This window comes from Neolamprologus brichardi, chromosome 11 (assembly GCF_056152115.1).
Source record: "Neolamprologus brichardi isolate AB-2024 chromosome 11, ASM5615211v1, whole genome shotgun sequence".
In the NCBI taxonomy this organism is placed as follows: Eukaryota; Metazoa; Chordata; class Actinopteri; order Cichliformes; family Cichlidae; genus Neolamprologus; species Neolamprologus brichardi.
The window spans coordinates 27,805,984-27,828,779 of NC_142114.1; the positions used below are offsets into that span (position 1 = coordinate 27,805,984).

At 42.5% G+C, this 22,796-nt stretch overlaps 1 protein-coding gene across 1 annotated transcript in view; it reads right to left on the reverse strand.

The window, feature by feature from the left end:
- Window positions 1-298: 298 nt before the first annotated feature.
- Window positions 299-22,796, reverse strand: part of plcl2 (phospholipase C like 2) — a 44,651-nt gene continuing 22,153 nt past the window's right edge. Inside the window, exons 3-7 of the mRNA XM_087848467.1 lie at window positions 18,541-21,021; window positions 16,907-17,110; window positions 12,462-12,537; window positions 6,324-6,433; window positions 299-4,236 (exon numbers count right to left, since the gene is read on the reverse strand). Of these exons, the coding sequence (XP_087704593.1) occupies window positions 4,033-4,236; window positions 6,324-6,433; window positions 12,462-12,537; window positions 16,907-17,110; window positions 18,541-21,021 (3,075 nt within the window). The 3' untranslated portion in view covers window positions 299-4,032. The remainder of the gene's footprint in view (window positions 4,237-6,323; window positions 6,434-12,461; window positions 12,538-16,906; window positions 17,111-18,540; window positions 21,022-22,796) is intronic.

Sequence of the window (22,796 nt, forward strand, 5' to 3'; positions counted from 1 at the left end):
GAGGACGGCTGCTGCAGGGAGGCGGGCGAGCTGATCGCTGTGCAGTGAGAGAGCAGATGACGGGAAGTAAGTAAACACCGCCTAAGAACGAGGAAGCCATCTCTGCCCCCAGGTTAAAAAGTATCGAGTAAAGTCAAACACAAACACGTGATCTATCCAACAATGTTTATTGAGTTCATTTTTTATTTGACAGGTAAAGAGACTTGAAATACAGCTGAAATGCTCTCAACAACAACTGTAAATACGCCAACTGGCACAGCACTGACGTCTTGTTGTGGGTTCATGATCTGCAGGAGGTGTGGACAGCATTTAAAAAAAAGAAAAGAAAAAAACACACATCATGAGCAACAAGGAAGAATTTGAAAAAGGATGCAGACATTTATGGATGTGTTTGGCTACACTGACAGCTAGCAGTTAAATCATTTTTATTCTGTGGACAAAGACACTGATGTTCAGCTTGTTTGAAGCTGAACCACCCTGCTTTAAAAGAAAAATCGTGCCACAACCCAAGTCATGTTTGTTGAGTGTAAAAGACGGGCAGCTGGTGAGCAGAGTCACACAGTTAAACTTTTTAAGGTTTCAGCTTTATCTCTTTAAAATTTAGGACTCTGGATCTTCCTGATTGCACTGACCTAATTTGTACTCTCCTCAGATTATTGAGCTCTCCCCATAAGGCAACAAATCAGATACTTGTTTTGAAAATTTTCAAAACGAGACCTTCTGTGATCCAACACATTGTTGTTATTGTTGGACTCGTGTAGAGTAGCTTTCAGAACAATCCTCAGCACCGTCCCTCAGTTCATCATCTCTCTGATCTAAACCAGATTCTCTTCATTGGCTGCCCCTCATGAACAAATCATTTAAATAGGTGGGTGAGGCTTCTGTGCGCCTCAGGTGACCACGTTAGGGATATCCGCTCTCGCCGTTGGATAGCAGGAGCCCCACAGAGGTCACTCGCACAAAGGCTGATCTCCATATTTGAAACTGGCCATGTTAAATATGAACATCCACCATTTTTAATGTGTATATATAGAAGACGAGCATAACCGGCCTCCTTTTAAAGGCTCTGAAATGTCAAATGCATTTTACATCATTTTCTAGGGTTAATTATTTTATACATACTTATTATTTCAGGCCGCATTTGTCCGGTAATTAAAAATATCTGCTTTACTATTGTGACATTATAAATAGAGATAATATTGGAGGGACAAATGAAAGGCAAGCCGGCGTGTCAATGCAGCAACGTCACAGTAAAGTCATGTTCAAAGACGACACCCTTTTCTCAGTCCCTGCTTGCACTTGCTTTTAGTTAGCAGCAGCGAGGCCGTTTAATCAAAGGGAAACTGTGGATCGATGGCTGCTCTGTCACCAGGAATGGTTATGAAGCTTTTATTACTTTGAAGTCGGTGTCCTTCTCTACCATCTCTTCAGACCTGAGTTTATATTCTTACAAAGGGTTGTCAAAGTGCTGTTAATCACAGGCAGAATCTGCTTGAGCTGTATGATACAGTTTTTCGTCAGGTGAGAACTTAAAAGTGGAAGAGTGGAGCTGCAAAATGAAGCATTTCAGGGAAACATCTTTGTGGCGTAAACTGAATCCAACGCCTTTAGTTTTTGTACTTCCCATTCAAAGTGAGTGCAGCATGTTCTCATACCCGTGGTGTCAAATACTGCCATTCTTATCAAAGCTGCTAACGTCTGACACACAAGGAGTCCTGTGGCACCTCTGCATTGGTGCACCGGAGTACTGCAATAACAAGACAGGTTTTACTTTCAGCTAAAGGTTTATGGAGGACATGGTGTTCCAAATAAATGCATAGGTTGCATTTTCAGTGTGCAGGGCTTTCTAAATATAGCCAGTCAGTATTTAGTATTGAATGAACGCAACTAAAACTTGTGACTTAACGTGCACTCACAATGGCTTCCCTGCACCTTGGCCAAACATAACTCTCTCCTACCCAGACCTCCCAGGCACCAAGTGCACTTGAGTTTATCTCAGCATCTCAAACATGGAAAGTATAAAAGATGGATGCGGCGACGCTAATGTGCTTTAAACTTTTGTTCTTTCATGGCCAGCAGGGGAGCGATGACTCTGGGTACAAAAAAACCTCTGATGGTAGGGGAATCTCTGGTAAAATACCCCAGACGTAAACGTAAACGCTTCTAATGACGATGGGATCAATCGCTAGCTTTGGGTTGTCTTAAACAAATGGGGAAAGCGCTCGGCGACAGTCACGGGGCTGCACCCAGTCTACAATGTGAGTTCCTGTCTCACAAACTCCCAACACATGAGGTTAGTGATTTCAAGCATGTTGGGGTTTAATTAGGTCACCTTTGTCCGTATAGATTTCATTACTTAACACAGTGATTGTCATGGAGACGGCTGTTATGGACTGTGTAATGGTTGATGGTTATGGACACTGGTTTTGACTTGTGGTTGTTTCAGTCTGTTAAAAATGGTAGATGTAATAAGATGAAGGCTCATCCAGCACTTTTTTGGGGGGTCAATAATTTGTTCTATTTAATTCAGTTCTTTTGTTAATTATTTTATTTGGTGTTGTTTTCTAAACCTTTTTCAAATTTACAAATTTGTAATTCTGAAGAGTACTACTGCGTCCATTTAATATCACTGTGACCTTTGCACCAAGACACTGAGGCCAAAGGTCAACTTGTGCGCGTCTTCAGCCGTGTCTTAGAGAGCGGCAGTGTTTGAAGCCTTGAGATGAGTCCCTGTAGGATCTATTCAATGATTCTGCTCAGCAAAACCAAGTAATTACAAGAAAACAGTTTTCTTTTTTTCCACAGCCAGAACAGATTTCTCATTTGGTTTATTTTGAATATCTGTGGAATTGGTTTAACTCATTTTTTTCTTGGAAGAAATCGAATCTTTTTAATATTTATTACAGGTTTCAGCACTCTCGTGTGGGAGGAGCATGCTCCAACAATAAAAGCCCGAGATATTCCCCAATGAAACGCTAAAATGTGATTAAAACTGCGAGCTGTTGAGTGCATTAACGTCCAGTCACCGGTTTCTTCCGTGCAGTTGCTGGTTCTGAATTTTGAGACTTTGTTGTTGTTTGCACCAAAGAAACTGTATGAATACATTCTCTTATTCGTCCTTCTGTCTCGACGTGTTGGCGCGCTCCACCGGGAAAACTCGGGTCCTCGTGATAAACCTCGTTACCAGATGTCCACAGACAAATAAAACTTTGTATTTCCACAGACATATTCATATATCTTTTATAAAATAAATCTTGTATTTCCAAGTGTACAATAATAAAATGATGCACTCTGCAGAAAAAAAGGAAACTCCATATATACACACAGTATACTGTTTTGGCAGACAGAAACATGGACAAGTTCAGTATTGTAAACAGCTCTTTACTCCCATTCACGTGTGTTCGTCTACCATTTATTGACTTCTCCCGTCGGCTTGTTGTTCCTCCTGTCCCGTTACATTCATACAGTAAATCCAGAAAATTGTGCTTTAGGAAATCTCTTACAACAATCCGCGGCTTTTTTTCCTTCATATCTTTTCTTAACACCTGTTCTGCTGAGTAGAAGTGCACTGTCTCCAAACAGTAGCTGAATGTCTTAAACAGTCTGGTGGCTGGTAGTTCACTCATCTCTCCTGGTTCAGTCAGAAGAGTTGGGGTTAGAGGAATGGCAGCAAACTTGTGCAGTGGCGTGGAGGATGTAGAGATCTGAGCTTGATGACTGGGAAGGTTTGGTGGCACATGTGCAGCAAATGCTCCATTAGTAATTTACCAGTTATCTAGACTTGAATTAACTTGCAGTGAAGCCGTTTGGTGAACTGAGCTCGTGCCTGGAAAAGTGATGGCAGAAGTTAGAGGTTAAAGCTGCGCTTGGGATGCGGGAATGTTTGTGATGGAATGTGAAGAAACACTAGCGTGCACGGAGCGGTGATGTCTGGGTAAAGACACGGACTGGTGAAGGAGCAAAGCTTTGGGTTTTGAGCTCAGGAGGCAGGAACAGAGTGGAGGTCTGAACGTGGGCGTCAGGTCTGCGGGTCTAGTTGTCCTCGTCCGTCAGCTCCTCCTCCGCGACGGCCTTCTCCGGGATGGCCTCGAGGCTGCATCTGCTCCTGGACTCAGAGCCGAAGGAACCGCTCACCGCGCTACCTTTAGTCAGTTTACAGGTGAGCGCGGCGTAGTGGATCTGCTTGAGGTTCTCCTGGACTTCGCTTCGGGCATGCTTCAGTAGATCCGCCTGGCCCTGAGAGGTAAACGCAGATCAGAGTCAGACAGCAGCAAGTTGGGTGTCAGGAAAAACTGTAGCTTGTAAAACTTCTTTCAGTTTCATTTGTGCAACGCTAATTCATTACACAAACATCTCAATGGGTGTTACACTGTAAAATAAAGAAAACCATACAATATCAAAGAGCGCCCCAAATATCTGATGGTATATTATTAGCATATATTTTCTATTCTCTATGAACAGCACTTGGGAGCAGTGGGGTTAAAGACCTCTAGTTGAACCAGGCTCAGCTGCAGAGCTGATCGCTCTCACCTCTGTTTAGATTAATGTGTTGTAGAGTTGTGTCAGATTTAAGATGTTATTGGCTCCGAAAAGTTTATTACAAGGTCACTGACTCACAGTCCATAAACATTCCAGTTTCACTAACACGTCCCACAAAGTGTCCTCGTGCCTCTGCTGTGTAGTGACAAACGTAACGAATCATCCATCCGTCCATCTTTTTAAACGCTTGTCTAATTCAAGGTCACAGAGGGGGTGGAGCTTATCCCAGCTGTCATTGGGCGAGAGTCAGACCCTGAGCAGGTCACAGAGCTGAACACGTCTCCTGTATACTTTAATTTCACTGCAGTTGGTTTTATAAGCACAACATACGATTGAGTTTTTAATGAAATTTGAAATGTTTTTCACACCCAGTTCTACTTGTGACTTTATTTTTCTTAAACATGTATTCACTGCATTAACATTACCCGAACATCTGTGCAGTTCTAACACTGAAAGTCCACAGCAGGCTTAAATAGTTAATTTTAAGTTGGTTAAAACACAAGTTACATGAGGTTTCTTTATCATTGTGGAACACGTCACTGTTAAAGCAGCATTTATGGCCGACTAGATCGTTTTCCTGACCAACAATCAGATTTCACCCAGCAGCCGAGACGAGGGGCGTTTCTCTGGCTACGTCCACACGTACCCGGGTATTTTTGAAAACGCAGATTTTTCTATGCGTTTGCACCTTTCGTCCACACGTAAACTGTGTTTTTGGTCACTGAAAACGGAGATTTTATAAACTCCGGCCAGGGTGGATATTTTTGAAAACTCAGTTTTTGCATTTACGTGTGGACGAGAAAAACGGAGAAAACGGAGAAAACGCAGAAAACACAGCGTCAAAGGTGTGCGCATTTTTTGACGTCACAGTGTGCGCCACGTTATTGTTTCGGTGAAATGAATTTCTACAATACTGTTACTGTTAATTGTTCTCTCTGCAGTGTTTAAATGCTTACATATACACACACAGTTACTGTCCCTCCACACATACGACTCGGTTCTGCTTCTATGCCCCAACTTTGTTTACTTTTTCCCACCGAGGCTTCTAGACTTCTGATTGGCCAACATTTCTGCACGGTTAGGAATATAGCGCCACCTGTTGCTTTGGCATGTTCCTAGCAGCGTTTTCCTTCATTTCTGCCTTTACGTGTGGACGGGATTATTTTTTAAAACGGAAACGGAAAATCTCCGTTTTCAAAAATACCCGTGTACGTGTGGACGTAGCCTCTGTCGTCACTTCCTTTAAATGTCAGAGTAGCTGATGCTGCAATCATCAACGTGCACTTTAGTTCATCTTGTCAGGCTGACTATGATCAAAACTTGATCTGCACTGTAACACCTTATTGATTAACAGTGATCAGCTCTGGTCCTTAATGTTGCTGTGGCAGGGAACACACTCGGTGCTTTTAGCCATAAATCATGCAGCTCACTGTGGTCTATCTATTTATTCCTTTCCTTTGTTCGTTTGTATACAGTCTACATGCCATTGTAGCAGGATAAAGGTTAAGTAAGCTGAGTGTATACAAGCAATCCCTGTGTCCTGAAAATCTCAAGACTCCTCTAAACACTTGCTTACAGGCACTTTTTTTCCCCCAACTGATGTCATGATGTCAAAAAGGATCAGAAGAAATGTGGCTTAAAGCGAAGTGAGAGGATGAAGCGAGCAGGGCCCATTGTAGGATAAATAAAGGTTATTATGCAAAGCTCCTCTAAGCAATTTGGTGGCATTGGCCTCCATTAATAAAACTGGCTTGACTTCGAAGCGATGTGACTGAAAATCTCACCTTCAGAATGGTGATGTTCCACGTGAAGCTCTCCACAGCCTTGTGCAGCTTTCTGCCTTTCAAGCCTTCCTTCACAGCCAGGTCGTGGAGGTTCTCGTGAAATTCCATAGCTGCGAGAGACAAACGGACGACAATGAGTGTCGAGTCAGTGCGGTGTTGGTTTAGGAAAGAACGGCTGCTGCGAGAGTGGAGTCTGGGATATGCGAGGCTTGCTAGGCTTGTTGTCGCTGTGAGGAAACGCATGCAAGCAAAGACCCTGGCATGTATTGTTGACATTCACATTTCTCCAGCAGCTGAAAACTTCAGTCTGTGGAAGTACAGAGACTCTCCGGAGGTGGGAGAGCATTCCTGTCTCCTCCTTGCACACATACGAGGTGATAATGGATCGCAGTGGCCACAGTTACATACACACCAGGTCTGGAAAGCAGGTGAGATTGTCCTGTAGCATAAACTCAAGCGCCTGCCATGAAAATATTAACAGTCGTGTGGAAAGCAGATGTGATGGAAAATGTGGTGTTTTTCAGCTTTTCATTGACCGCAGAAGGAAAATGTATCCCACTTTTCTTGGGACTGCTTTGTTTTATTAGAATCCACACAGTGTTTATACATAGATTTTCACTGGGATGTCCCTGTCAGCGGGGAACTGTTTTATGCCTCTCTTCAGCATCATCAATGGGAAACCTATATCATGCAGTGACTCGTGTGCAAATCCTGGGTAAACCCTCCTAATACAGGGATGCTTAGGGACAGGAGTACAGAGGAGAAGGAAAGAAAAAACCGAGGGGAACAGTGAGGCGGGATAAAAGAGACGCAGAAACAGAGAGAGTGGGAGACGGACACGACGCTCTTTCACTGTGGATTAGCATCACGGCCTCCAACAGAGGAGGGATTTGTCTCCTGAGGAGCTTTCCCACCTCTTCCCTCCTCTCCTATTTTTTCCCCTCCATCCTCTGCATGACTGAGTCTGACTAAGGACATGTTTAAAGTTGACTTTGCTTTGCAGCAACAGGAAACTTCAGCCTGAGAAGCATAAACCAAAGGCAGACGGAGCACAGACTCCATGACTGCGTAACATCTCTGCACTGGAAACTCTACATACATTTCCGCTTGAATCTCTGATAACAGCTTGAGCCAGTCGTAGTTCCTGTCAGTGCTGTTGCCATGGAAACATGGTGTGCACGAGAGAGAGGGAGAGAGAGACAACAAACCCCCCCCCCAACCCCATTTGTGTGAAATCTCCATTCTAGGTGTGTGGTGCTGGGCTGTGTTGGAGCCGCTCAGCTGAGCATTTGCGTCTGTCACCAGACTTCTGGCGTGAATACAAAACCTCGGGAAGCTGACGGGACTCAGTCAGTTGTGACACATTTATCATATTTGAAGCAGATGTCACGTCACCGCTCCCAAGTCCCAAGTTGTTTTTTGATTTTCCCCACCATTTTTGGCTATAATCGAATGTGAAACGACATCTGTTTAATTCCAGGTCACTACTGTAACTACAGAGCTGCTGCTGCTGCGCACGTGAACCATGACGGTGCTGAAGAAGGTGCACGTCGCGCACACACGCTTAACTTACACCGAAGGTTGCCTAGCAACATTTTATGGAGTCTGGCAGGCAAGAAAGGGGAAAGCTCGTTCTTAGCAAAGCATTTGAGACTCTGATCTCTGAGGTAATGCTGCAAGACGGCAACTGTACAGTGAAGAGCGCTTCGAGAAGGCGTCATGTGAAGGATCGCAGCGTGACTTTTTCAATAGGTTAAATTCATAATTCTTTCAGCAAGACAGGATCATATCTACTTAAACCACACATGCCACTAAAACCTAATTTTATCAGACATGGAGTACAAATCCAGATTAAGCAATTATCCAGGTCTTGGTCACAGGGGCAGCAGTCGAAGCAGAGACACCTGACCTCCCTCTTCCCACTATACCCAACAGCACTTTCACAGGACACTGAGACGTTCAGGATGTCCTGGACTGCTCTGGGTAGGACGTGCCAGAAACGCATCGCATAGGTGGTGTCCGGGAGGCGTGAGCTACATCTTTCAGTGTGGAGGAGCGGTGGCTCTGCTCTGAGCCCCCCTCACTGAGCTCTTCAGCCTTTCAGAGTACACTACTCCCAGCTCGTGGCCACGGGTGAGGATAAAGCGTATATTGATCAGTAAATCTCAACTCATTCTTTACCACAATGGGCCGGTCCCCAGAGATGCTGCAACAATACAATAGCTTCTTGGTCAATTTCACTTTTTTCTCTTTAATATTGCTGAAATTAAGCCTTTTGGCTAAGAACTCACACAACTGTACTTGTATACAGTCGTGTGTCTGTATGAATAACTGGAGTGATGATAAAATGTTGACTATGTAGAAATGTTCAGAAATCTACATCTTAAAGTAGAAAAGCTGACAAGCAGATAATTAGAAAATGAAAAGAATCAAAGTAATGGTTATTATATCCTGAAAATATCCACTGCTCTACAAACGGATTAGAAAGCTTAAAGGGACAAGATTGTTTTAGACAGTTTGATTTTTGAGAATCTGTCATTTTAACTTGTAAAATAAACTTTGGCTCTTTGCTTTGTATTCTGCCAAATGTCACAGTGGCTCCACTTTGCACTGAATACTGTAATTTTGCACTTGGCATTTAAAAGAACATCTTCTGTGCTGATCATGTTAGTCTGCAGCAGCTTTGGCCATCCAGCTCCCCCAAATGTTAATTGGAACCTAAGCGAGTATCGGGTGAGGGAGGTGACATCCCAGTTTGAGCTACAAACACCCGAATGAGTTCGCCGACACCACCTACGTCCATTTTTTCTCTCTCTTCTCCTCCTTCGTCTGAGCTGATGTGATGGATTATTCACAGCTTTAATAGCTGCTCCTCATTCTGCTTTCTGTAAAGGGGGAATTGGGTTTGTACTGACCCAGTTTCTACTCAACAGACGCACAAAACCGTGCTGCATGCACCGCTGGGATAGAATTATGTCAGTTTGGGATGGAAAATAAATCAACGTTCAAGTTCATCAGTTTGCCATCTGTTGTGTCCTAGTTTGCAATTGTTGGTTGTTTAATTTTCTCCAGTTGATTTTGGATAATCAAATATAAATATGCTTTGAGATTTAAGTCCCCGTCATGCTTCTCTGGAAGCTTTTGAAATAACAAAATATGTTTGTCTTCTTAAATTTGTACTCCCGTCGTACTCGTTTGTTTGACTATAGTTTCATTTAAAGTGTCCTAATATGCCCTTCCACACAGGAGGTTGGCCGCTGCACCCTGCCTACATTTGTGAGGCAGCTCATGGTTTTCACGTGTACTTATATGCTGTTTCATGTCGTTCTGCATTTCTATTGGTCGAAATGTATGCCATGCAGTTCAACGCAGCTGAACCAGGAAACGCTCGCATTTGCTGCGTTTGTCAGGTCGGACCGAGGAGCAACTTCTGCAGCCAAAAAAGCGCCAATACCTCCAGTTCCCCTATTCTTCTCAATTCTTGTCAAGCTCTAAATTTGTAAAATGCAAGGAAACAAAAGCGTCTTTGATCTGTACAGTCCCACGTAAAAAATCTCCAACTTTACAGCGTTAAAAAACATGTTTACAGTCGACCACTGTAGACAGTTTTCCACCCTGAACAACTCTGAGGGTCCATTTTTTTAAAAAGTATTCTGGAGGTGGAGGCGTGCCAGCTTTAATTAAAGAGTTTAACTGACTGTAGCGTATAACATTTAATCGACTAGTGAACCGTTCACATGCCACACTCAGTCTGTGTCCGCCTACAACACTTTACAATTTAACTGGATCATAATCGCTAGTTATCTGCTATGAGCCAGGCTGCACTAAAGAGGTGAGAGCTCAACAAGAGTGATGCGCCGTTCTTTACGACTAAAATGTGGTTCATTCAAAACTCAGTTCGGTAACCTGCGCAGGCATACGAGCATATTCAATTATACGATAATAGCCACTTTTTAAATCTCCTCTAAATCAGCAACAAATCAAGATCAAGCATCTGCCCCGGAACACAACAGAACTGATAATGAAACGCAATTTTGTGAGGTAAAAATGATCTAATAATGCCTGGCAGGCATCTTTTTCAGGCTTTTATCTTTTTAACAACTTTACATGGAAGATAAGCAACACAACAGCTGGCACATGTAATCTCACTGCGGTAAGACGGTAACAGTAACGTCATCGTCTAAATTTGCAAACTGCAGACAAAGAAAAGCCAAAAAAGAGGGAAAAAAAGATGCCTTTTGATGTGTACGATGAAGGCCGTACAGATCACAGGGTGTTATTATGGCTGAGGGACACAAACAGATCATGCATTTAGGACAGAAGCTGTTCTGAATCGTGCATGCTACAGTCCAAATTGGAGCCAAACAGAAAATGCTCTAAATAAAAATTCAAAGGCTTTGGGGGATCTTTCTGATGTCAGTAAGTTCAAGTACATCTTTAGCCCAAAGCCACTGGCTGGTAATTGTTAAGGTCTGGAAGGTGGTTGAAACGAAAAAAAACACCAAAATGCCTTTGATTCACATCGCTTAAAAAGGCACAGTCGTCATCCTCTCTGATGCAGCAAGACAATAGACAATGAATATTTTATAAGTCATCCATCTGAAAGCCAATAAAGCTGAGCTGTGGTAATGATGGTCCATCTCTGCGCCCTTCCATTCTCACTAAGCGTTTCCAGCAGGCTTACTCAATGTTAAATTAGCCCTCTAGACTACTTAGACAGGATTCATTGCGAGAAAGTGCTACAATACGAATCGCATTAGCTTCAAAATTAAGAGGTTTTACCCATATTTTTGGTTCACTGCTGTAGCTGCTTCATGAAACAAGAACTGCCCTAAAATAAAAGGCAGTCCTCTTCAATCATTAACACAGACTCAAGAAGAAACGGTGCCTCCAGAGCCCATCTGTGTGCTGCATCTTAAATCCAGTGACCTATAAGGATGACCAAACTTGAATGGATTTGCTTTTCCCTTATTGACACAAAGTCGAAATGTTACAATCGGCTAGCAGGCCAAGACTCCACAAATGCATGGAGCTCTAACTGGTGCTGAATGGCGTGTGTGTGGATAGATTGCCATCTATTAACTGCACACAGTCTTCCCCCATTTCACTCGTCACTCAGTCTCGAACCATGTAATTAGAATACAGGACAGAGGCTCTTACAGGTGTGAATTAAACGCCTCTATTTGAACGGCAGCTTTTCAAAGAGAAACAGTGACTGGATCACATTAATGAACATGAATCAAATGGTAATTCCACTTATGCAAATAAGAAAATTCTAATTAATTCATATTGACTGATCCCATGTCACCTCTGTGGCTTCAGAGGAGACATGCGGCCACAGGCAAACACTCAGATGCTGATTAATGGTGTCGGGAAATTCTGCCTTTTAAGGGTTTTCCTCCTCTCCTGTGTGACTATGGCTGTATCCCAATTCAGGGTCTGCAGCCTTAAAGGCCGCATTTTAAGGATTACGTCACAGCGACGCGACGAAGGCTGTCCCAATTCGAAGGCTGCTCGAAATGCGGCCCTCAAATGCGTCCTTCATTTCCCTGAATTTTAAGGACGTGGCGGTGTAGACTTCGTGGCCCAACATATCCCAGAATGCATAGCGCGGCGGTGGGTGTGGATAATTTATAATAAAAAAAAACGGCGGATGAGGCGCGCCCGAAGAGTAACTTAGTAAACTAAGTACTGAATATTATGTCACTTATTTATGTGCAAATGTTTAATAACGAAGAATATTAAAACATTACTGTTGGCCACATGTCGGCAAAGTTATGTGACATTAGTGACGTTTGTACTAACTTGGTTTTAAAGACTTTACTTCAAAATATACGCCGTTCAATAGCTGAGCTTAATCTTACACAGAATGATCAAAGCTCATGTAGAAACAAACAAACAAATGAACAAAAGATTTTCTCCTTCATTTCTGTCAAACAAAGCTGTATGAAACGTTTCCAGCTGTTAGTATCATGGTTGCTAGGCAACCTGGGCAGCGCAACGGAGGCTAGACCGTCCCGTTTCACAAGCCTCGCACTTCCGGCCTTAGCGGTCTTTAAGTACGCGGCCCTTGAGGATCGTTGAGGCTGCGTACTTTAAGGCTGCAGACCCTGAATTGGGATACAGCCTGTATCTTACCTGCTTTTTGGGTTTGTAGGATTCTCTCGTACACCCCCTCTGAGCTCTCAAGCAGCGTCTTGCTGGTCTGGATTACCTGAAAGCACACGAACATATTTGCTCACATTTGCCTTTAGTTTCCACATCAGCAAAACTAGCATCCCACAACAAAGCAGGAAGTCTGTCTGCTAGCAGGCAGTTTCTATCCAGGGAGTGCTTAGAAAACAAGTTGTTATTACAGGGGATGTGAGTGGGCCAGGCTGCTAAATTGCATTTTTGAAAGCCAAAATTAGAGGGTAGGAGACACAAGCAATTAGGTTGTTTATTAAAAGTTACTTTTCTTCCCTAAAACACCAGCAGTGTCCTGTTTTAAATGAGAAAAATATATATGTGCAAATCTGACTTTGGTTGGAAAGTATTTTTTTCAAAGGAAGTGCTGATAATTAAGGTCATTTCAATTAAAAACATGTCAGTCATTCTCAAGCAGCAACACCATTACTGTGTTCTCTGTGAAGCTGCAGCTGCGACAGATGCTAAGTTTAGCTCCTCTGGTCTTATGCGCACCCCTAATTGAGTGCACAAACTCTGCTGACCTGCAGACTGTTGAAACTCTAGTGGCAATCCATTTACATATTAAATGCCAGCGCTGCTTCTTCCTAACGGTAAACAAAAAAAAAAGAAATAAAGAAATAACGAAAAACATTTTTTTAACACAAGGAAGACTGCAGCAGCATGTTGTTTCAGGAGGTTAATGGTGCATATGTAGGCTGTCAGAGACGGGGGTAAATAAGCATGGAGTAAACAGGGTGCCTGGCAGACCATCTGGATCTTTTGCCACAATTATTTTAGTAATAGCTTAATTTTCTTTCATCTGATGGGGATGCTATTTATACCCTAATGTTACTGCGCTTTTGATTTCAATTAAGTGCCTGTAGGTTACTGGTGCGGCATGGTCGTAATTGACTTGCTCACTCCCGGTGTGACTTAAGCATATAGAGAAGCCAGGCGGCCCGGCTCAGCTGCCAAGATGGAAATTAAGGAATGATGAACAGTGTTTTATTGCAGAGATCGGAGAGACAAAGCCAAAAACAAGCATCACCGTGGCCCCAACATCAATCTTTGGAGCCTGCCAGCCAGATCCCAGAGAAGAGGGAAATCAGGGAGGCTCGTACAGAGAGGGATAGAGGGGAAAATATATAGTACTTAATCCAACAGAGGCTGTACTTCACTGCTCTGACAGTCTTACTGTAATGACGCAGTCCCGCCTCGTCCTTAACTGGTGCTTAATCTGAACAAAACTTTGCACGAATATTATCACACATACACTGATGATTAACAGTTCTTTGGATTTTCGTGTATATTATCTTCATCTCATCATCATCCTGCAATGCAATATTACGTATTCTGTTTGTGACTGCTTCGCGTGTCATGTTCAGCATACGCCAACCACACGTTACTTAGCGGACATCGAAATTTCTATCCGCAACTGAATTTTGTTGCCGAGTTACAAAAGATACGTAGGGAGAATTTGGAAAAAGTGCGACAGGTCTGGTTTGTATTTAATAAAGCTGTCTCTTTAAACAAAATCAAAACTATGGTACATTTTACTACCATATATCTTCCTTCCAGAAGCACATTAGGCTTTTCTCATTTCTCGATTTGGTGCCTCGCAATCTTCTCCGTCCTCCTGCCTGTGACTCCAAAATCCATCACTGGACACCACGTTGAAGGATGCCTTCATTTCTAACATACTTCTCAAGGACAGAGGAGAGAGGAGTAATACTCGAGGATGCACAGAAGCGATTTTACCATCAGAATGTAAAAGGCGTGGCACACAGCTGACCTATACAAACACAGGTGACACGACAACACCACAAACGACTAGATCTTTGCACTCGCATGCCGTTTCAGTTATTTGCAATTTGGTTAATCGCCTGCATGATAGCCTACCTTGTCACAGTGCACCATGGTGTGAATTGCATCATGTGATCACATATCTGAATCAATAAAATACAGCAGTAGTTGGACTACAACAAAATTTATGTTGCTGCTGTGCCTAATTTATTCTGGATCACTTTAAAATGATGGCTGAGAGGCGAGGATGTCTCGTTTTGTTGAATCCCCGTTACCTCGATTCTTCTCTCTTCTCTGGTAGGAAGGACTAAGATGCAAGGGGAGGATACAAGGAAAGGAATCGAGGGTGTATAATCCATGAAATTACAGAGCTTTGTTTGTTCCTACCGTTTTAGTCTTTTCAGATGTGTTAATAAGGAAAATATGAAATAATGCCAGCCTTATCCCTTATGAGCATGTCGACAGACTTGTCACGGCCTGAGCTGCGATTTTTTTTCTAACGCACTCTAAGAAAATAAGTGAGAACACGGCAGACGTTTTCTAAAGATAAATATGAACGTGCAGCCTTTTTCCCCCGAAGCATGACTATGCAGAGTCATTGCCTGATACTGTGCTCAGCATGGGGGACAGACACCATTGCACAAACCCATATGGTGACTCACCATGTTCTTCCACAGGCAGTCATGACTAAGTGACTGTGGCTGTTTGTCTCACTCTGCAGCTGCAGTTGCGGCACTTAAAGCTGCCTCACACACTGTGATTACTTTCCTGATGGGTAAAGAAATTACTGTCTTGGTGGCAGACACAGCAAATCAAACGTCTTTAAAGGCATATTCTAGTAAGGTAAGTGGGTGGACTGCTCCCTATTTGCACACTAAACTGCATCCTCTAAATGTTATGGCCGTCTGTATTATTATTATTACCACCCACATTAACGAAGACACAAACGGTCTTTTATTTTCAAGGTGACGTCAGTTTAATGATACATTTCTGCAAACCAAAACTAAAAAGAGAATATATTGTGAACAACAACTTTAATGTTATTAAGAATATTGTGTTAATGAGTCTTGTTTGATGTATGCGGTTGAACTGCAGATATTCCCCAATAAAAGCCTAACATATGGGTTTTGAAGTCCCCTTGGTTCAGTGTTTCAAAGACTTTGTATTTTCTCCATCTACCCTCTGTGCCCTTAGTTAATCTGTTGCGAGTACAAACAGAAATCGGACCATATTACCTAAGAGCTCGAGCTGGCGTACTACTGAGTCTCTCCAGCTTTTTCTCTTAGCACACAAATGGGCAGCATTGAGACCCACATTCTATTTTCCCAATCAGGAGCAGAAAGCCTGGCTACTCCCTGCGGTGGGTTTTGACACACTATCAGAATTTCTAATTGTACTTATCCATACATTATTTAACATTATTTTAAGGTTGCACTCCCTCTTATATTACACGTATGCACTTGTCGGCTCATCTTTTGCCGCCACGCCTTTCTGCTTGCCATCACTTCTGGCACTCTGCTGATGATCAAGGCCTGCAGCTTCACACCACTTAAGCCCTTGATCTTAATTTATTTGATTTTAGTCCCCAAACACCCGTCATTTTCTTCTTTCTTCCTCTCCAACTCAATTTTCCTGGCGCTCCTTCCATCAGGGCCAATTGCCTAGCTTTCAATTCTCATGTCTGAATAGAGCAGAGGGGTCACCTTAATCGGTCTGCATCAGAGTCCTTTTCCTATGTTCGTCCTTGAGTTGCAAGGTATGAAGCTTTTGCCATTTCCATTTTTTTAGTTTAATGCATAATGTATCATTTGGATAAGAAATAATGCAAATGCACAGGTGTGTGTACCCGTTCTTTGAATCCAGAGTTGAACCTAAAGGCAAAAGAGCCACATGGGACTAGTAGGTAAGCTAGTCTTGTATTAACACGTCCATCGTTCCAGCAGTAAAAATCATATTTACAGCCTGGTTTAAAAAAAAGATTTTGGACTTTCTTTTCTTGAATGTTCATACCTAATCTATGTGTTTAAGTTTTCAAATCAGAGACAAAATAGTTTCTCTTGTTGCTGTGCTTTTGCTAGAAAAATCGCTTTTGCCTCCTTGTTCATGTTGTGCCAAGAATCAATGTCAGAGAACATCGTGTTTTTAAGGTTAATGGTGTAGCTGGGAATAGCCTCAATGGCATGTTGCATAACTTGTAAACATTGATTTTATTACTTAACTGAACTTCAGCCCTGTTACCTAACCATCTCTATGTGTCCCCATTAAGTCAGTAAGCCCAGGTATTGATCTGATTGGCGTTGGTTTGCCTGGTTAGATCATCCCTTCCTGTTGTGGCAAAAGCATGCATGAGTGGAATGGGTTGCTGCCAAATCCAAATCAAGTTTTCTTTTCTTTGCACTGCAAAAGAACCACGAGTTTGGACAACAAAGACAGAACACACTTAGATCCAGACGACAAGAGATTCAATTATATCTGCTACTTTGTTTCTAGACATTATTTCACGTCATGGAATTGAATGCCTCTCTTCTCTTTTTATTTACTGTCATTTTTGAGATTCACTAGAGTTACTGCTGTGTAAATAAAGTAAATGAATCATGCAAAAAACTGCTCACCATGTCATATGTGGTAACGACTTTCTTTAGGACCTCTGGTAGCAGGCCTTGAGGCTCTAAGTTGGGGTACTGCTCATTGAGGTTGAACACCAGAAGGGGGTTATTGTCGGGCCCAGTCAGTCGAGGGGAAAGGGCCAAGATGCACTGCTTCAGGTTAGCCACCGCTGAAAGGCCGCACAGCTCTTTAAAGGACGCTATGGCATTCTGCAGAGAATGGAGAAAGCGTAATTACAGTCGAGCTTGCATGAACTTATGCTGGTTTACACAGGCGTGCCAAGCAAAACATGCATCAAATGGCATAAGCATTACAAAAAGTCTAAAAGGAAAGGAACCTAATATTCCAGCTTTTGAAAATATGCCCTTCATCTGCCCCACGACCGCACAGAACAGCACTTTCTCAAAGGAAACGCCTGGAAGCTCATTCATTACCTGTGGGAACTTTCATTTTGGCTCTTATAAGCCACTCATAAACACTCAATCCTTTTGGACTGACACCAGGTTCACAAAGACACACACACAGAGACACAAACACCCTAACCTTTCTGTGAAAGGCCAAATTTAAATCCTACATAAACAAGCAGAGGGAAAAACTGGCAGGAGGGCCAAGATGTGTTATAATCACAAGGCCAGTGGCTTGTTATCGCACAACGACCGCAATATAAACAACGCTACCAAAATAAAACCTAATACAACGCCTGAAGAAACACAACCTGAGACCATCCACAGTGCAGAGACACTCGAGCAGTGTATTTCCTATGCAGCCCTTTGAAAGCTTGAACAATGACATAAATGCCTCTTTTTCTGAAAAGAGGGATCACAGTAAGTATGTCTGGACTGGAGTCCATTAAATACTGTGGGTTAAAGCTAAGCAGTTAAAACAAACAGCTTTATATTGTTTTTCCATCACTGTTACCATTAAAAAATGTGGTCCAGTTTACACAATAGAAGTTATGAATAACTTCTATAACATGGATCGTTAAAACATGGATCTCACCATTATGTTTGCTCGTTTCTCTCCATTCTTTGACACACATAAGGACTTGGTCAAATCTAATTCAGTCCAGGGTGGTGGTTTTTGTGTTTCCTTTCCAAAGATGAAGTCTTTTAAATCAGCGGTCCCCAATCCCTGGGCCTCGGACCGGTACAGGTCCGTGAGTCGTTTGGTACCGGGCCGCGAGACTAGAGGCTCAGGTGTGAAATGTATGGTTTTCAGGGTTTTTAATCGGTTTTCAGCGTTATTTTTAGTTTTTATCGTTAACTCTGTTTTCCTGGGTCTTTTCACGTGTGTTATGAATAAATCTTCTTTTTTTCGGTACCGGTACTAGTTTTATTTTGTTGTATTTATCCGCGACACCTTAAAGGCCGGTCCGTGAAAATATTGTCGAGCACAAACCGGTCTGTGGCGCAAAAAAGGTTGGGGGCCGCTGTTTTAAATTACTTTAGATGTCTTAAATCTAGTTATAATTAACAGATTATGTTCAGTCTACTGTTCAGATGTGTTCAGACATAAACTTTCCATGCATATCCATGCAGTACAATATATATCTTGGATGACACTGTTAGTTCAGACCCACTCTAGTTAATCACACAAAAAAAAGGGTGGGAAAAAAAAAAATCAATACTTCATGCCTTACCTGCATGTTTTCTCTGAGGTCTGTTGCCTCTCTCAGTGGCTGAATGGCTGTTTTGAAGACATCATCCAGAGCTTTGATCAATAGCACCCTCATGCTTGCATACTCTCTACTCCTCTTGCCTTTTCGTACAGACAGCCCCCTTTTGTGAGGTTTGCCGCCTCCTCTTCGATTGGTTATTGCCACATGAACAAACAATAAGGTATGTGGCAGCACTTCCCCTGTCAGAGACTGCAGCGGAACATGGCGGAAACCTGGCTGCAGACACTCAAACGGGATTGTGTATTGACCGATAAACTCATCGCCAATATAGTCGTCATCCAGCACCACAAAGCGCACCATTGCAAGTTCAGGGAGGTTTATCTGAAACTCGAAGCTCTCGTCAAACAGAGGGTTGTCCCCGTTTTGATTGACTGTTTTAGTCCTTTGCTCAGCGCAGTCGGCGGGAATGCCGTGTATTTCGACATACACGTAGGGATCTACTACGTCTCCTTTGGCACCTGAGCCTTTGGGTTTTGGAAAGTTTTGTCCACTGATAATCTTGATGTGCAAGAGCTGTGGAGAAACACCAGGCACTGAATCTTTAGTGTTGGCGCTGAAATATGAAACCTGCTCCCTCATGATCGCTGGACGCAGCACATAACCGCAGTTCCCATTCTGACGGAACCAGCCGATGTTTAAATCCATCATCAGGCCAGGAGTCTGGTAGTTCATTGCTACAATCTGACAGCCACACTTCCAGAAATCTTGTGGATTCATGTTGCTGGAGTCAATCCGCATGGGACTAGGGTAAACCCGTGCTAGGAACTTCTTGTTATAGTTAACAAAGTCACCTGGGAATTCACTGGCACAACGACTGGCAAAGACTTCATTGAAAGAGCACAGCTCCCAATGCTTCTGTTTTTGGAAAGATGTTGGAAAGTCTTTGAACTCCACAGACTTGCACAAAGTCACCAGATCAGAGAGCTCCTTGGACAGCTGAAATTTCTTGAGTGCAACTGTCTGTTGTTCAGCAGTCTCAATGCTCATCCTTTGAGACATCTCTGCCCCCTCATCCTCATCTGTCACCTCACCTTCTGAAGCAGTGCAATTTGTGCCCAACTTCTTACCCTTCAGTAGGATCTTCCCCTTCAGTTCATTAGGAGATGGAAGGTAACAGTCCTCAGGTTTCGGAGGATCTAGGTGGAGCTTGTCTCCAAGGATTTTCTTTAGGTGCTGGAACATGACTCTCTGTTGCTTCAAGGAACAGTGGTTTTCTAAGCACAGTATCAATGGAAACTCAGAGGCAACAAAGGCATATTTGTTAATGACGTCAATGACACTGCGAAAAACTATCTGTGAGGTCATTGTGTGACCAGTGTAAATTACAGGTTCATTATCAGGTCCGTCCCACACATCCAGCTCTACACTGCGGCAGCCCATCTTGAGAGCACGGATATAGCCTGTCACATCAGAGGGGCCTCTGAACTGATCTTCTATCAGGTAGGTGTTGTGTGATGCATTGATGTAGTAGTGGGACAAGGGTTGGTTCATGTCTTGGCAGACTGATTTATGTTCAGGGTCAAATATATGGCACTCTGAGGACATAAGATAGTTAGAGAACCCGTCCAAAGACAGCCAACCTTTGAGCTGGCCCTCTTTCGATGGCTCATATTTCTGAATTACGTCAAAGCTGGTCTCTTCGCTGACTTGTGCCATTCCCTGTTCTGCCTCCAGAAATATCATTAAGTCCTTGGTATCAAGAAATTCTTTATTACTGGAAAACTGAACAAAGAGAAAATATATTTCTGGTCTGGTACAAAGATCGTGAAAGACTTCAATGAACTCCTCTTTTGTCACATCCGAACCTGATTTGTCCTTAACTTTATGCAGCTCCTTGAATTTCAGTTCTATTTTCACATTTTTGAGTCCCGGATTCAACTTTTTGACTAATTGTACAGCAGTGCATATAGAAAGTTGCTTGCTGTTTGTAGTATCCTCCTCATCAAAAAGCTCACCTAACCACGATGAGCGCATGTTGTTCTGACTGCTCTCAATCATATTTAAGGTATGTTTCCCATAGGATATCAGGTACCTCAGCCCTGTGACCCACGTGTTGGCTACATCTGCAGTGTTCGCCACCAAGTCTAGGGACTCGTAGTTCTCCCCAAAAATGACAGAGAAAGCACAGTCCTCCGAAATCTGATCATAGGTTCCATTAGTTCTAAAAGTATCTGTGTTTTTGCCTGTCCGAACCTCTTTGATAGATTTTACATCGATTTTAGCCTTGTCTACTTCCTTCTTTGAAGGCTCCCATCTCAAAGACTGCATGTCGGCGTCAAGGAGAAAGTAGCGATGGTAAATGCGCGAATTGGATCGCACTTTTTTCAGCTCAGAGCCATCAACCATGGCAGTGATGCAATCACTTGCGCTACTAATCTTCTTCTCAGTGGGCATGCTGCTGAATGAGACAGTCTTCTTTCTTTCCTTCCGCTGTTTTCCATCCTGCAGAGAAAAAGAAAAACACTGTGTATCAATAGAAATCTTTTCATTTAAAGTACAGGAAACAACAACAATGAAAATATGACAGTATGCAGTTATCATCAAGGTTTAACTTTAAAGGGGTAAGTCAGTCTAGGCTTACTTAAATCACATACTAAAAAAGTACTGTTCCATGTGGATCGCTATTTTGTTTTTTCCACCAGGTTAATTTTAGAGTCATCAATCCCTCTAGCAGACCTGTAGCACAATCTCCACATTTTGTCTTTCTTTCCAACTCAAGAAAAATCTAAATACAGCACCCAGCATCTGACATACTGTTTGCCCAGATAGTCCTCTCCTTCTTGGTCCAACAGCAGCAACCTTGTTGGTTGACTTAAGGCACCTGTCGCTGTGTATTATACAGATACAACAAGGAATCTCCCTTAGGAGAGCATCGCCCACACAAATCCAGCCATCTACAGCAGTCACACGTCTGACATTTTCACTGAACCCTGCTCTTTCCATCGCAGCAGTTTCCTTCAGTACAACAGCATTTTACACTTGACATAAGTCATTTCACAATTTTAGAAAAACCCACACCCTTATTAATCATCCTGTGGCAGCATTGTTCAGCTATATGACGTAACTAGACTACGTTGCAATACATTCCAGTAGAAACATCAACCTTTATTTTTCTTTTAATCTAACGACTGAATGAGTGAAATGCTATTGTTTTTAGAGGCACAAAGGGATTGGCTACTCATTATTACATCATGTATATAGAGGTCAAGATGCAGCAAAAGCAATGGACACTCCTGATAGTTCTCCCTGCTGCCGACAGCCCACTCTCAGTGAGATTGTTTATTAGTTTGTACGATTAAGATGTCAAAGTAGCTGGAATGATGAGGATGGAAGGCTGAAACAAAATCTTCTCTAACATAAAAACCATCTATACAACCAAGCGTAGTAATAAACATCTTACATAACAGAAATGATCAAGCAAATCTGTCAGTAGGCGCTTCTGAGATGAAACACAGACCGAAACAATTATATAATGTAATTTTTTTTCCAAATTGATTCATCAGCATCTGTGTGTTGGAGTATAAAAAAAAAAAACAGACACTGACTCTTATCTTGAGCCCCTGTAACAATCATGGATGGACCTTATTTTGCAGTCTGTTGCTTAAGGTCAGTTCTTGCCCTAACCTAAAATGGGAATTCCTTACATAATCCTTCTGATCTGGACAAAAAGTTGGATTTTAGGATAGTCATCAGTAGGCAGTAACCATAATACAGTCAGTATAAGGAAATAAAAATACTGCACACACCCAGTGCACTACAATAGGTATAGATTGCCAAAGCACCCTTGTCTTACCATTTAATGTTTCCTTAGAAAAAGAACTGTTATGCAACAGTCTTTTTTTCAGTCAGGTGATCCACAATATTTTCCATTGCAAGTGCAGCTTCATTTAGCCTTACATGGTGTTCAAAAGACAACATAATCATGATCAGATGGGCTATGTATAGCTACATTTATTTGTTTTATAGGGTACATATTAATCTCCATCACTTATCTCTGTTCATCTGTTTCTTTGCCAAGTCAAACCACAGCACCAAATCAAGCTAGCTACAATTTCCCCGTAATGTTAGCAGTTACAAGAAAGACGGTGATCTTTCTTTCCCTGCTGGCTTTTAGTCAGATTTAAAGGACCTTTATTTGGGATCCGTGGTCCACAATTAAGGGATGTAACTTCATTAGAGTAAAAAAGTTCCACAGGACTATATGTTAGAAAAGTATG